Below are 14,605 nucleotides of genomic sequence, written 5' to 3'. Positions count from 1 at the left end.
ATGTATACATAATAATACTGACAATGTAGCTATATAGTAAGTGAAGGAGAGATTACTAAAAAACACACGTTAAAACTAGAACAGTATAAACAGTCCACAATTATAATATACTGTACACTACTGTTGAGAGGATTGGTCCACCGTTTCCATAGACATTGAATCTTGCCCGGGGCTACCAGCACTTGAGTTGCTTGTGAGCACATTCTGAGCCAGAATCAGAGTAATGAGCAGACTAGCAGCAGCCGCGGCAGAGAGACCACCACCACCACCACCACCACCGCCATTGTTGTTGGCTTGTGACAGCATGGAGGATTTCGGTACAGGAGTGGACGGAGAAGTGGTCGTGCTCGCAATGGAGGATAGAGTTTGTACGAGTGAGCTTAAGAGTGGTGTGTTTGGATTAGAGGCTCCAGTCAGCAGCGATGATTGTAAGAGGGGAGATAATTGTGACGAAGCTGACAAGTGCATAGGTTGTGCTTGCGAAGGTGCCAGACTGTCTTGTCCAGTACCGTTCCCTTGCTGTACACATACTGCAGTCAGGGAAACATGACGTGAGGGTGAGACATGTACGTGGAGATAAAAAAAAACATGCTTAGCTATTAATAAATATTATTATTAATTTTATGTACAACTAACTACATGTGTTATATACGATGAACTCTGCTGGATTCTATGCTACTAGTAACTAACATAACACTGTGCTCTACACTAATGCATGCTTAGCAATAATATTAGGAAATTTAGGCTTAAAAAAAACCAAGTTAGTAGATATTTCGGTAGCTTTCAATAGTACTTGCATGCAATCACAGGGAAACTCAAATAGTGGGTAATGATCGACCATGATTGTTAGTTAAAAACGATCAATGCCAAAAGTTCAAGTCTAAAATTAATGGCTGCAAGTCCAGAGCCTTGCAGCTCTCTTCTCGCTCTTGCAGCTACCAATAGCTAGTGTTCTAGTGCAGAGCTAACTACTAAGTAGAGTAGCAACACTCGGTGAACAAGTTTTGCTACAGACTCTTCTGAAAAGGCTGCAATGGCAATCCAAGTAAGCAAAACTAGGCATAACTCGAGAACGAAGCTTTATTTTGCAAATCCACAAATAGCATGCCAAGAAAACATGACTAGAAGCCTATAGAAACTCTTACTTGCACTTTATTGATCCTTGAGCAGCTGAAATAGTCTACACACACAGACACACAACACACTACCGTATACCTCGCTTGCGCATGCGCACCGAGGCATAATAATATTAAGAAATTTAGGCTTAAAAAAACCAAGTTAGTAGATATTTCGATGGCTTTTCCAATAGTACTTTAGTACACACACTCACAGACACACACACTCACCCCGACAATGGAACCAGCAGTTGCGTCTTTTTTCTGACAAGCAGGCACTATCTGAGCCAGTACCTTGATGAGCTCGTTCATCCTGTCCTGACGCCGACGCTCAACTGGGTGTGGCAAGAACAACAACAACTGGTAATTATCGTGTTTAGGGCATGTACAATGAAGCTGAGCCAATTGGCGAAATGAATGAACCTTGACCTCACACACAGTATAAAATTAAAATCAAGGCATACTTAAATGTTTACAGCATGGATGGATAGCCTCCATACAACAAATAAGTTATTATGCCTCGAGGCGTAGCCGCAGGAGGGATACGGTAAAGCTGTCTGTGTGTGTGTCTGTCTGTCTGTGTGTGTGTGTCTGTTCCAGCTGTAACCGCTCAACGGTTGCAATGCGACGAAAACTAACAGCTTCTAGCCACGTTCTCTTGGATTTTGATTCGTGGATTAGCAAACTAAAGCTTCTTTCTCGAGTTATGGCTAGTTTGACTCACATTGAAGGCTGTTGCAGTCTCTTCAGAATCTTTCATAGCATCAACATATGAGTTAGCCTTGCACTAAAGCGCTAGCTTTTTGTTAGCTACAAGACTCAGAAAATATCTGTTAAAACAGCTAGCTAGCAGTAGCCATTAATTATGCCTCGGTGCGCATGCGCAAGCGAGGTATACGGTAGTGTGTTTGTGTGTCTGTCTGTGTAGACTGCTACAGCTGCTCAAGGATGAATCAAGTGCAAGTAAGAGTTTCTATAGGCTTCTAGTCATGTTTACTTGGATTTTAATTCGTGGATTTGCAAAATAATGCTTCGTTCTCGAGTTATGCCTACTTGGAATGCCATTGCAGCCTTTTCAGAAGAGCACGTAGCCAAACTTGTTTACCGAGTGTTACTACTCTACTTAGTAGTTAGCTCTGCACTAGAACGCTAGTGAGCTGCAAGGCTCTGTTGATGGCAGCCATTAATTTTAGACTTGAACTTTTGGCATCGATCGTTTTTAACAACAATCATGGTCGATCATTACCCACTCTTTGAGTCTGCATGCAGCAAAATAATTATTGCAAAAATGTTCATCAGTATAAAAGCTTCATGTTATGTAGCTTTGGCATCTCCACCTAGGCATCAGCACCTGCGGTGCTTTCATTGTGAAATTGATCTCTTTGGACACACCCTTTAATTATTGTATGTAATGCGCATGCGCGCTCATTCCCCATGTGTGAGAAAATAATATCCAAGATCCAGATCCAGATCCTCCTGGCAGAATCATCTTTGTCTTGAGGGCCTGGTAAGCCACAAAACACTACCATATAACAATATAGATAAAAATATGCATGTACGCACAGGTCTGATATTATATACACTGAAGTACAGATCCTGGAAGAATCAATTTTCTTCTTTCTTGAGGTCCTGGTAAGCCACATAATACAATAAATAACAACAATAGATGCATGTAAATAAGTTTTTTCTTCTCAGTGACTTTATATAGATAAGCTAACTTTAATATAAAATTCATTATAGAAACTAATATAACACTCTAATACTTTTGAGCGAAAGCAAAAACATGGCGAGAGGCATTAGCACAGCGCCAGCTTGAACACTAGTTAGTTTTAAGTGGCAGATTTGATATTAAAGCTTCGTAACTGTACTTTGTGGGAAATGCTTCTATTTGATTATGACCACGTAAGTACATGTACATCTGTTGTACACTATAACTTTCAGTATTGAATTTGCAGCACCTTCATTGTGTGTAGCCTTCCTCTGAGCTTCCCTGTTGGCGACCATATCCCCAGACCTGCAAACCAACCACCATAATAACAACACTCCTCACAGTTACCGTATTACTAGAATGTTTTGCAAGCATATGCACATTTTGCGAGGGTTGATCAATTCGCAACAATAAAATCGCAAAACCTAAAGTATGACTATAAATACACACGATTATTGCCAGAACGCAATAGTTAGCACAATCGCAAAGGATCAACTTTGTTGCTGATTGGCAAAGGTTTTTCACCAACAGCAAAATATTCTAGTAATATGGTATGTAGCAAGAATGATGCTTTCCCTAACATACTGTCATACATGTTATGCAGAGGTAGGCAATCACATGAACTGTGTACTCACATCACAACTGCATTTGAACGATTGGGTCGGCCGTGTGATAATCCATAGTTGATATCCCGCTCATCTTGGGTGCTATAGGTCGACCCATTGCATGCAGTATCTCAGCACTACTGGATGGTGGGATCATCACATACAGAGGACCTGAACACACACAACAACATAGTAAAAACTGACAATTTTTTCCAACACCACCTCTGGGCAGTTAAGGCCTGGGTTAGGCACTGATAAGATTAATTTTATTCATTGCCTACATTTTATGTAGATCATGTAGTGTTAATGAGATTCATAATGTTTATTAATGTTATTCATTGCACATGACGTCATAAGGTCAATGTATTTGCTTAGCTAGCTGCTAGAACTATTATAGATTATCTTTGGCAACAAATACGGCGGACTTAAACTAGCTGTTTAGGCCCTCAAAAGATAGATTATGTTGTTATGATTATGTTTCCTTGATGGGAAGTAAAAATGTCCAAAACTTTCTTAGCTATGCTAGCTTCTTTAGCTCTGACAGCCACCCTAGAGGTAGGCTATTTTGTGTATCTCAAGAATACAATAACTCCTACTCTTCCCATCAAGGATACTAGTACCTAGCTATGAGATGTTCATCTAGCCTTGTTTTTGAAGCTTGATCTTGGCATCTTCAACGCCGTATTTGCACTTCTCTTTCTGAAAGTGGCATGACGTCATCATCATTTATGGGACTAATTAGCATAATTGAATTAAGCTAATTAGTTTTTTTGGAAAAAGAAAACATTGAGCTTCATTTTGGATCATTTTGATGCAGCATACACTGTATATTGCAAATAATACAGCAGTATGAACATAGTGTAAATTTGGTGTTAAAATCTGGACCCGGGCCTTAAGTGCGCAGAGACTTCCAAGAAACCTCAAATATTAGCAATAATACTCATGGTTCTACATGTAATTAGTACGTACAAGCACTTGGGAATCGTCACACTGATAAATTTGGCCTCCATTACTCACCATTTTGGCCAGACTCTGAACCAGAAGAGGTGCTCCTAGTGATGAGGAACTGAGATGAGGGGGTGGTCTGTCCACCTTGCTGCATCTGGATGAGGGCGTGGCCTATAGCGTTGAGGGTGGAGCCATCCTCAGAGGTCATGTCAGAGGGCAAACCATCATCGCTAGTTAGCGTGTGGATCTCCTGTGTGAGTGGGCGGGAACAACAAGTGTGTGTGAGTGTGTGTGTGTGTGTGTGTGTGTGTGTTCGTTATTTGGGAGGTAGTTACCATCATGCAAATTCTAACCATGTAATTCGAAAGCGAACGAAAACGAAACGTCCTAGGAGACCTTGTTTTTAAGTGCTAGCTTTTATATGTTACTTGGAACTGTGTGTGTGTGTTACCTGGGTACGATATCATGCACAAGGCCAAAGTTAACTACACATTAATATTAACATGTACCTCGTTCTTGATGAAGGTTCCTCAGTAGTCCCTGTCCATGGACTCATGTCTTCAGCCTCCACCAATACAGACAAATAGTTTGACCACGTGTTTGCTCAGAGCTTCAAAACTGACTGAATCCATGTGGTTTATCACGTGACAAGATATTGTTTATTCTGCAGAGGAGGAAAAAGGGCGTGTCTTGTAATTGTACAACTGTCAAACTAAACTGTTACACTGCACTGTGAGTGGAAGATTCTGCACTGACTGCACTACTAGCACTGTAGCCTCTGGATTATTATCAGTAAGTGCAGACAGTACTGTTTTTACTGTATGTATGTACATGATTTAGTTTGCACACACCAAATATTATTTATCTCATAATTCTGATAACCATAATTATTCTGCAGAGAAGATGTCCGACTATCTTACAATAGCAGATCTAAAGAGATTGTATCTCGTCACATTTGATGCTCGAATTAAGTGGCGAAACATCTTGCTTATTCTTGACATACCCCAGGCTACAATCCACAGCATCGGGAAAGAATGGAGCAACAATCCTGATGACTGCTATCGTGAGGGTTTGATTAAATGGCTTAATGAAGGAGGGAAGAGCTGGAAAGAGATGGTGGAGGCTTTGTTAAGTCCCATCGTGAGTGAAGTTCACATAGCCCAGACCATCGAAAGAGATCATCTACAGTGTACTGGTCCAAGCAATCCTACTGATGTGAAGTCAGAGGGTAAGCACTAGTTCAGCACAGGAATCATACAGTCATAATGCTTAGTTCGTTAGCTGCTATAATATTCACCCCCCCCCCACACACACACACACACACACACACACACACACACACACACATATACACACACACACACACACACACACACAATGTTCTGCAGTTGACCAAAACTGCCAGAAGATCAACGATGATTTGACTGTTTTCTTAGACGAACCTCTCGGTAAAGGTGCATTTGGAGCAGTCTTCAAAGGCAGCTACAGGGGCGAGATATGTGCAGTCAAAGTGCTGCTTCACGATGCTATGGAGATGCAGGCAAGTATTCCAATCAGCAAAAACGAAGAAGCTAGCAATGCAATTGATCGTGAGAGTGATTTTCTCAAGTCATTCCAGCACCCAAACGTTGTTCAGTTTTTGTCGACTGCCAAGCACCCCAAATCAGGGAGTACAATCCTCGTTGTTGAGCTGATGGATTGCAATCTGAGATCCTATTTCTCCAGCCTTGATGAAGAGTCCCTCACTAGCGAATGTGAAATTAGCCTCTCCAAAGACATGGCTTGTGGTCTGGCCTACATTCACAGCAAGCAGATTATCCATCGTGACCTCTGTGGCGATAACGTCTTGCTGAAGCTTACACGACCAGTGCCTGTCGCAAAGATATCTGACTTTGGCATGTCACGGCTATACGATCCCTCCATGCTTAGCCACACCCTCACAGCCATTGGTCATCGTATGGGGTATCTACCTCTCGAAGCTATTCGATTGGACAAGGATAATTACGATAATAGCCTGGATGTGTTCTCTCTTGGGGCGATTATGGTACAGATTGTTTGCAAGCTGAAGACGATCAAATCTGTGGAAGATCGATCAATCCATGTTGCCCAGATCCCTCACACACACAGGTTGAGGAAGCTTATCGACAGTTGTTTGCAAGAAGACATGAGGAGGAGACCATCTGCCAGGGACATCTGTGAGTCAATGATAAGTATATTATGTGTTTTACGTTTCAGCTAACTGTAACCCTAACGAAAAAATCATATCCGTCTATTAATGTTGGTGTCGATTTTAGATAATTACCTGACAACAAGCTCGGACCCAGTGGAGGCAACAAAGAAGGAGTCAAAGGACACTCAACCAGTCAAGAAGGTGCGTACATGTAGTATGATAATGAGATTCCCACAGCAACAATAGTATTGTACCTTAACATGCATGGATGCTGTCTCATGTGTTAAGCCGTAACTACACATCTGTTTGAGTGTGCCTATAATTATGTACTTCTTTTAGTGAAGATTGTCTCGTTCTGTTGTAGAATTTTCTCTAATGTTATTCACGTCTGTATTTGATTTCCACCAACGTTCCCCTGTACAGGCTCACAGGGAACAGATTAAGGACAAAGATGCTGAGCTGGTCAGGAGAGACGCCATCATTCAACAGCAGAGACAGGTGAGATAAAATGCACCATTATAATTATTATTGCAGAGCTATAGTAGAAGCTTTGATCTCTTATAATCGTACTGTACATTCTATTAGACTAGTGGGCGTGGCCTCTTAAGCTAATTAGAGAAAGTGATTTAGTGTGCATGCAATTATTGCTACAAGTAACACTCGCTTGTTATAGACACTATCCTAATTACACTCATTCATTATTCAGGGTCCTCCTCCCAGAGAGTTGAGACCTCCACTCACTCTGAAATGGAGAGGAGGAAAAGACATGCCAATCAAGATGGGCACCTCGGTACGGAGTGTTGTTATCGGTGACACGGTGTATGTTGGTGGAGGTGATGCACACAATGCTTGTGACAGGTGTACAGTGATGAAGCTCGAGCAAGATCAATGGACCAAACTACCAGAGTACACTGCCAGGTACTTCGCTATGACATCACTCGCTAATCGACTAGTGCTGGTGGGAGGACATTATCCAAGAAACAACAAACGCACCAATCAGCTTGCAGTGTTTGAGTCAGGGGAATGGACTCACCCGTACCCACCAATGAACATTGCTCGTGATTTCTCAACAGCTGTCTCCTTCAACAACCACATCATTGTAGCTGGTGGGTATAATGATAATGAACGTATCTCCTCTGTGGAGGTGTTGGACGTGGCATCAAGAAGATGGTACATTGCTCAGTCACTACCTAACCCACGATCAATACTGAAATCGACTCTCATGGGAAACACCCTCTACCTAATGGGAGGGTTTGATCACACTGGGTGTGCAACCAAGACAGTGCACCACGTCGACCTCAATGAACTCATTGCAAAAGCCCTTTCCAACCTGGACACACCCACTCTCTGGCAGACCTTACAGGAAGTACCACTAGTGTGGTCAGCTCCTCTCAGTATTGGGAGGTCACTATTAGCCGTTGGTGGACAAGACGACAGAGTCAACACAAGTTCATCGATTCACCTCTACCAGCCTGACATCAGGAGGTGGGTGAAAGTGGGAGACCTGCCTACTGCACGAGACTGCTGCACATGCTCAGTACTTCCTAGAAAGGTCATTGTAGCCGGAGGACAGGCAAAATGGTTTACTTATATTCAAACTGTTGATATCTTCTCTATAAGTGCTAATTAGTTATTTTGTTATTGTAATTGTGCGATGAGTTTATAACGATATTGATATTTTTTATCATGTTGAGAAAATTAAGTTGCAACAGAATTTTATTGCATATAATTATAGTTATTATGATGACATGAAGTGGTACATACATAATAACATTGCCAGAAAATAGTACAAAAACAGACAAAATAATATTTAACAGTCTCATAACAAGTTCAGGTCCTTGGTTGGGGTCTTGTCCGAGGGTAGGATGGACGCCTTCTCCCAGAATCCACAGTCTATCTCCTCTTCCGAGTCAGACAGTGAGGGGTGGGGCTCGGGAACTGAGGGGTTAAAGAGTCACATGGTCATAGTCACACTGAGTGGCCAGTTTACGTGAGGCCCCTCTCTTTCTTAGCAGCATAGTAGGCCTAAAGGTGTGTGTGTGTGGGGGGGGGGGGGGTCGTACATGATTGTACATTGCACACCTTCAAATAGGACACACTATAGCTGACCTTGAATCACTTTAAGGGACTCTACAAAGTATGACATAAATGCATTTTCCAGCTAATGTACTCTGTACCTCTACCTCCATTCTCAGTGCCTCTTCTTGTCTCCTCAATACTTGGCCGGGCTGAAAAATGACCGCATAACTGGGGGCCGGAAAAGATGAGGGGTGGAAAAAACAGAAGATAAATCGATCAGTCAATCTACAATTAGAACTAGAGCACTGAAGTGCTACCCTCGGCTGTTGACATAAATAATAAAGATCTATAGAAACCAGAGGAGTGTTATACAATAGTATATATGATCTGGCTAAGCAGCAAGTAACGGGAGCAATAAAGTAAAACTAGACTATAGGCTGAAACTTTTGAGAACGAGTTTTAGTAGAATCATAACACTAATAGTATCTTATTGCACTAGATTATAATCTTACTTCAAGATATACAGTGAAACAGTATAGCTGTACTCTAGAGGTGGCATAGGTCCGCTATGGAGTCCATTAATTAACCTGACTGTATTCTATAATAATCTCTATAGAGTGACTAGAATAAGAAAAGCTTCACTACAACTCTACACACTAACTGACGTGACACAACTCACTAGTCGAGCCACTTTGATTTCTTGCTCTTGGACTTAAACAGAGCCGAGTCAGCACTCATCCTGTGCAACAGAGAAACATTATTATTAATCAACTAACATTGTTAGTACAAATACACAGTGTTAGTATGTATTAGCCTTTGATTGCATGAACACTAATTATCCGCTCATGCAAGCGTGTAATCAGAGACTAATTGCTTGAGCTGCACTGCACCTGTCGAACCTCCTCTGGATACACAGTGTCAGCAGGTATTAGCAGTTATTAAAGTTATGATGATCGCTTTACAAACACTACACGATGACCCTTTACCTGATCTGCTCCAATAGTGAGAGGTACTTCTCTTTGTACTCATTTCTCTCCCTCAGCACACGGGCCACCTCCAGCCTCGACACACGTATGTCCTCCTTATATATATGGCCTCTCACACTCAACTATAGGGACACCACACAACACATGTACTGGTATACAATTAGCCTCGACCCCCGGCCGATCCGTCTCCAATTGAACGCTAGGTCGCCTACTAGGCCTGGTATTGATTGTATTTGGGCGTGATCTGGGCGTGGTTTTTTAATACATAAACAAAATTAATTGACTCGTGGTACAACAAAAAATGAATCCTCCAACAGTGGTCTTCAACAATAGCCTCTGGGGCAGTATACAGCAGGAAATACTTCCCAGAAGACACTTCTTTGGCAGTGGCAACCAAATCTTTGTCGATTCCTTTATTGCTACTGAGGATAGCAGCAGAAACACCTCTATTGTTTAGACTCCTGATCTGGTCAATCATGAGTCTCATGATGAGAGATACAAGGGGAGAGACAATTAACAAGAACAACACTTTTGTCAACAGGAGGAGCCTTGGTCCTACCTAGCTTGTAGTCCATTAAAAAGGGTAGCAACTGATATAGCAGAGAGACTTGCCATACCCCTTTGGGAACAAGATAAACACGTCCCTTCCCTCAAACAGGAGCTTGAGAGCCTGGGCCTGTTCTGCCATGAGAGTGAGGCCATCTTGCTTCAAATAAGACAACGTGTTGCATGCCATAGCTAGCTAGCTATAAATTGAGAACATGACACGGAGCTAAATTACTGTAACTTTTACGGGAGTAAAATGCCTCTACATACACCTTTAGTATTACAGAAAAAAAGCAGGAAACAAAATGTAAAGAATCACTGCTTTTGTTTCCAGTTCCTGCCACGCCCAGATACAATCAATACCAGGCCGTATTTTTCAACTTCGTTCTATTAAAAAAAAATCGGCCTGGGACCGAGGCTAGTATACATATGTACGTACTTACATTATGAATACTAGAATAATCGTAAGAGTCAGTTAAAGTGAGCAGCATAATAGGCCTAAAGGTGTGTGTGGGGGGGGGGGGGGTCGCACGTTATTACACTACACATTACAATGTCACCCTCCATGTTAACAACACTCCATACCATGTTGAAATTGATCTCACATCATGCACCCAATGCACACACACAAGATCACAAAATGTGGAGCTTTACCAGCTCTACAGCATATATACATAGAAGCGTTTTTTAACAAGGAATCGAATGGTATATAAGATATACCTTTCAAACGTCGCCATCAAAGTTCATATTATTTTGAGCTACAAAACTAATTTGGACACAACCAAGGATAATAGCTGATAGTCCAAGGCCGAAAAATTACACCAAAGAAATTTTGGATTGAAGCACATTATTTGAAAGTCTGTTTCTAAGCTTTAAGCAAATAATATAAATTTTGACATTGAATCAACGGTAATAAAGTTATGGCTGTTTAAAATAATGTGTTTAACTACCCCTCCCCTCAAGAAGTACTAGTATGTTAGATCTTTAATGGTTACTAAAGCACCCTAACTACAAACAAAAGGATTATATGTACTAGCCTCGTTCACCGGCCTACCCTGGGATCCAGGCTATAATTATATGTACATGACATAATTATGTACAGTACATGACCTTGCAGTATTGACCCTAAACACACACCTGGCATGGGTACATACTGTCAAGGAGGTCATGATGAACACACACTAACCTGAGGAGATAGGTTCTCCCTGGAGAGTACGGAGGGCAGGTACTGGTTGGAGGAGGCCGTGAGAACAGCTGCACCAGACACACCTCCCAGTCTCACACACACTAGAGCTGCACAACAGACACACCAGGATGGAGCATGCCCAGTTTCCTAATCACCTTCCCACATACACACACCTCTGCACAACGGCCCGGGAACTAGGTAGAGTCTGTGGAGTGTGTGTGCAGGGGAGGGGGCGGTAAACACAAGCAGTGCAGAAGTGTGGGCAGTGAGCAAGTGTAGTTGTAGGAATAAATTTTATGACAAAATAATCTTCCAGTGGATTCAACACATACACTTCAAAAACCTCACGGCCACTAATTCCCAACAAACTGGACTGAATGCATATGTAGTTCCTTCACAAGTCCCTAACACACATACACAGCTGTGCTTATGCAACCCTCACCTTTAGCTGCCTTGAGGAAGTATCTACTGCCATCTTTGGTGAAGGACACCTCCAGCAGCTACATGACATGGTCCAGTAGTCCATGGATCACTTCAAACCCGGGGGTACGACTATAATACACTGCACACAACCGACGATGGTTCCGTGTTCCCACATCTACAGCATAGGACACACAAATTAGTGAGCTTTGGCACTGCGAGCAATTAGCGGTTTTAAGACACTTTAATTGTATACAATAGTGCTTTCTCAAAGCTACAGAATGCGTCTTTGAGTTTTTTAAATAGGACGTTCCTAATACAAGTTATGGCCTCTAAAAGATAGCTCTAAAAACAAACCTGATTTTTCAACAGCCATTAACTTTAATACCGTTGATCCAATGTCAAAAATGTTATGATTTTCTGAAAGCTTAGAAAGAGACCTTTCAAATGATGTGTTTCGATCCAAAATTTTGTTGGGGCCCTAATTTGTAATTTTCCGCCTTGGACCATGGGCTATTTTTCATGGTATGGCCAAATTGGCAAATACTTTTATCTCTCAAATATAAACTTTGATGACACCATTTGAAAGGTCTCTTTCTAAGCTTTCAGAAAATCAGAAAATCACAAATTTGGTCATTATTGCCCACCCCAAGGTACACAGACCAGCCTGCTGCTGTGTTCTTGTCCCCTGAGGCCATGCAGTAGCTCCCCCTCTCTAGCGAGCAGCTGCACTCTTTCAGTGTCACACTCGAGTACACTATCCAGTGCTAGTGTGTTGTCCCCGGTGACCTCTTGCTCCACGTGTAGTACACTCACACCAGCTGGTAGACGCAGCTCATGACACGCCATAGAGCGGAGGAGGGTGGACTTGCCAACACCTGCACGTGTGTGAGGGGGTGTGGTTAGGGCAGGGGAGAGACACACATGTATCACTACAAGTATGCTAGCTGCATGGTTAGATATCTGACACTATGTTCGGTTTAATGCTCAACCTGTGTGTGTGGGCGTGGCATAATAATTATACGTAATCATTAATTATTTTTATTGCACTATAATTATATAATAATTATTGGACGCTGGAATTCACCGAGCAATATTAAGCCACTTTAAAATTGTTTTTAGGCCTAAATCTTTGCACCAAGCTTAATTAACTATTGACTGTAACTCAGGGTCACAGCTTACACCAGTATCCCCCCTCCCCTACACACACACAGTAGGTACACTGATCAAGAGAAGCAACCTTGAGGGGAGCTCAGAGTGAAGTTGACCTTGACTCCAGTGCTGGAGGGGACATAGGGAAGTAAAACCACCCGTACCTTCAGCTTCCCCAGAGAGCTGGCTTTATGAAGGGAGCAGACAAGTGTGAGGACCGTGGCTGCTATCAAGGCTGCCTTCATCTTGCATGATATCTAGTACAGTTTTCAGTGAGTCCACATGGCCTATGGCTTTCTGATCTCTGACCCCATATGCAACACCCCCTCATCTTGAGCAGCCCCTCCCCCACTTTGTTTGCAAGAATAATTATTAAATCTCTTTACACAAATTAATAATAACACACTCATGCACCAATACTAAGACTCAGAGTCCAATTGTTTGATGTGGTGTAACACAGTGTCCATGGAGGGTCTGTCCTGAGGTGATGAGTGGGTGGAGCTCCCGCCATACACCTTCCATACTCGATAGCAGACCAAGAAATACAGCAGCTTCAGGAAATCTGGCATTCACCACTTCACAAGCAAGCACTCCAAAACTGTACACATCATCTTTGTCCATGCACGAGACTGTGGGGGGAGGGAAAATTGGTTCAGGAAATTGATCACATAAACATAAATAACACTTAAATAGACAGTAGTGTACAACACAGGAATAGGGACAGTACTATCCAATGAGAGGTTAATGGATTGTGAATGACACTGTACAAGCTTGATTGTGTTGTAACTATAAATGGGAAATTGCATGACCAATCTATTGAGCGAATTTCGCAATTCGTAATTGAAAAGTCGCTGTATTTTAAACCCGATAATAATTATTATAGTACCAGGAGTTCATGCACTCCTGATGTAGTACAAAATGGGATATCATCATAATTATACACGTATAATAATTATTATTACAAGCCATGTACAAGACTATGTAGCTGGTACCCTACACAGGTTTAGAATTTAATATCGCATGCATGCATGCTGCAGAAAGGCTGCTATTCCATGAAAATTAAATCCGCGAAAACCTTTCAACGGTCATTCTATGAAAGTTTATACCCTACCCGCTATACGGTATACAGTACACACTGACAGTGGTGTGCCCGAAATATCTCAATCCTCCATCTCATAAATGATCCTAGTAAACTATAGGCCTTATTCTGTGAGCACATCTCTGAGTACAAGTATGGGCGGGAACAACAAGTGTGTGTGTGTTCGTTATTTGGGAGGTAGTTATCATCATGCAAATTCTAACCATGTAATACGAAAGCGAAAATAATACGAAAACGAAACGTCCAAAGTTAGGGCCCACATTATAACTAACTACACAGTATACACAAGTACCGTACTTGTTCAATTTAAGGTGACCCTCCAAATATGCGACACCCTCGATCTTAGGCAATTTTCTGACCTCGATTCCAGGCCGCTAGAAGTAATTTTAAGCATCCTGTAATCGAGGATAGTAGAGTAACCTCCAATTAGATGCGACCCTATAAATATGCAACACCAGGAATTTTTCTCAACCTCCAAAAGAAATGACCTCTCGTTTTGTAATTATTTACGAATAAGTACATTACCTTGTTCTTGATGAAGGTTCCTCAGTAGTCCCTGTCCATGGACTCATGTCTTCAGCCTCAACCAATACAGACAAATAGTTTGACCACTTGCTCAGAGCTTCAAAACTGACTGAATCCATGTGGTTT

General features: G+C 42.0%; 3 protein-coding genes and 1 long non-coding RNA gene across 6 annotated transcripts in view; 1 reads left to right on the top strand and 3 right to left on the bottom strand.

The window, feature by feature from the left end:
• LOC135352059 (uncharacterized) overlaps window positions 1-14,605 on the bottom strand; it is a gene marked incomplete in the record, with an annotated part of 851,949 nt that overhangs the window by 142,299 nt on the left and 695,045 nt on the right.
• The window catches only part of LOC135352192 (uncharacterized), a 40,941-nt gene that overhangs the window by 11,346 nt on the left and 14,990 nt on the right, over window positions 1-14,605 (bottom strand). The gene's annotated exons all lie outside the window — the stretch shown is intronic.
• Window positions 4-14,601, bottom strand: LOC135352147 (upstream stimulatory factor-like). 3 transcript variants are annotated; one of them, XR_010399597.1, is made up of 4 exons: window positions 14,480-14,601; window positions 3,459-4,626; window positions 1,347-3,129; window positions 4-530 (listed from the first exon to the last, which is right to left on the bottom strand). XR_010399597.1 is itself a non-coding variant. In XM_064551350.1 (4 exons), coding segments are annotated over exons 1-4 (279 nt in total). In that variant the 5' UTR covers window positions 3,461-4,302; the 3' UTR covers window positions 4-413. The 3 variants fall into 3 exon arrangements, 1 of the variants encoding a protein (XP_064407420.1); XR_010399596.1 differs by lacking the exon at window positions 14,480-14,601 and adding an exon at window positions 4,886-4,989; XM_064551350.1 differs by lacking the exon at window positions 14,480-14,601 and having other exon boundaries at window positions 1,347-1,450; window positions 3,074-3,129; window positions 3,459-4,302.
• LOC135352093 (probable serine/threonine-protein kinase roco6) lies at window positions 5,040-8,268 on the top strand. The gene is made up of 6 exons (XM_064551258.1): window positions 5,040-5,168; window positions 5,275-5,604; window positions 5,765-6,571; window positions 6,671-6,747; window positions 6,970-7,044; window positions 7,253-8,268. The coding sequence occupies exons 2-6, from the start codon at window positions 5,280-5,282 to the stop codon at window positions 8,174-8,176; spliced, it is 2,208 nt and encodes a 735-aa protein (XP_064407328.1). The 5' UTR covers window positions 5,040-5,168; window positions 5,275-5,279; the 3' UTR covers window positions 8,177-8,268.

Source organism: Halichondria panicea, chromosome 1 (genome assembly GCF_963675165.1).
Source record: "Halichondria panicea chromosome 1, odHalPani1.1, whole genome shotgun sequence".
Taxonomy (NCBI): Eukaryota; Metazoa; Porifera; class Demospongiae; order Suberitida; family Halichondriidae; genus Halichondria; species Halichondria panicea.
This window is presented reverse-complemented; position numbering and strand designations above follow the sequence as displayed.

Excerpts from the sequence above, each read along its gene's own strand:
- LOC135352147 (XM_064551350.1), bottom strand. Across the intron at positions 1,451-3,073 it reads GAAGGCTACACACAATGAAG|TTGAGCGTCGGCGTCAGGAC; the intron begins GTGCTGCAAATT and ends TGCCACACCCAG. Across the intron at positions 531-1,346 it reads CTGCTGGTTCCATTGTCGGG|TATGTGTACAGCAAGGGAAC; the intron begins GTGAGTGTGTGT and ends CCCTGACTGCAG.
- LOC135352093 (XM_064551258.1), top strand. The coding sequence starts at position 5,280 with ATGTCCGACTATCTTACAATAGCAGATCTAAAGAGATTGTATCTCGTC. Across the intron at positions 6,748-6,969 it reads ACACTCAACCAGTCAAGAAG|GCTCACAGGGAACAGATTAA; the intron begins GTGCGTACATGT and ends TCCCCTGTACAG. Across the intron at positions 7,045-7,252 it reads TCATTCAACAGCAGAGACAG|GGTCCTCCTCCCAGAGAGTT; the intron begins GTGAGATAAAAT and ends TTCATTATTCAG.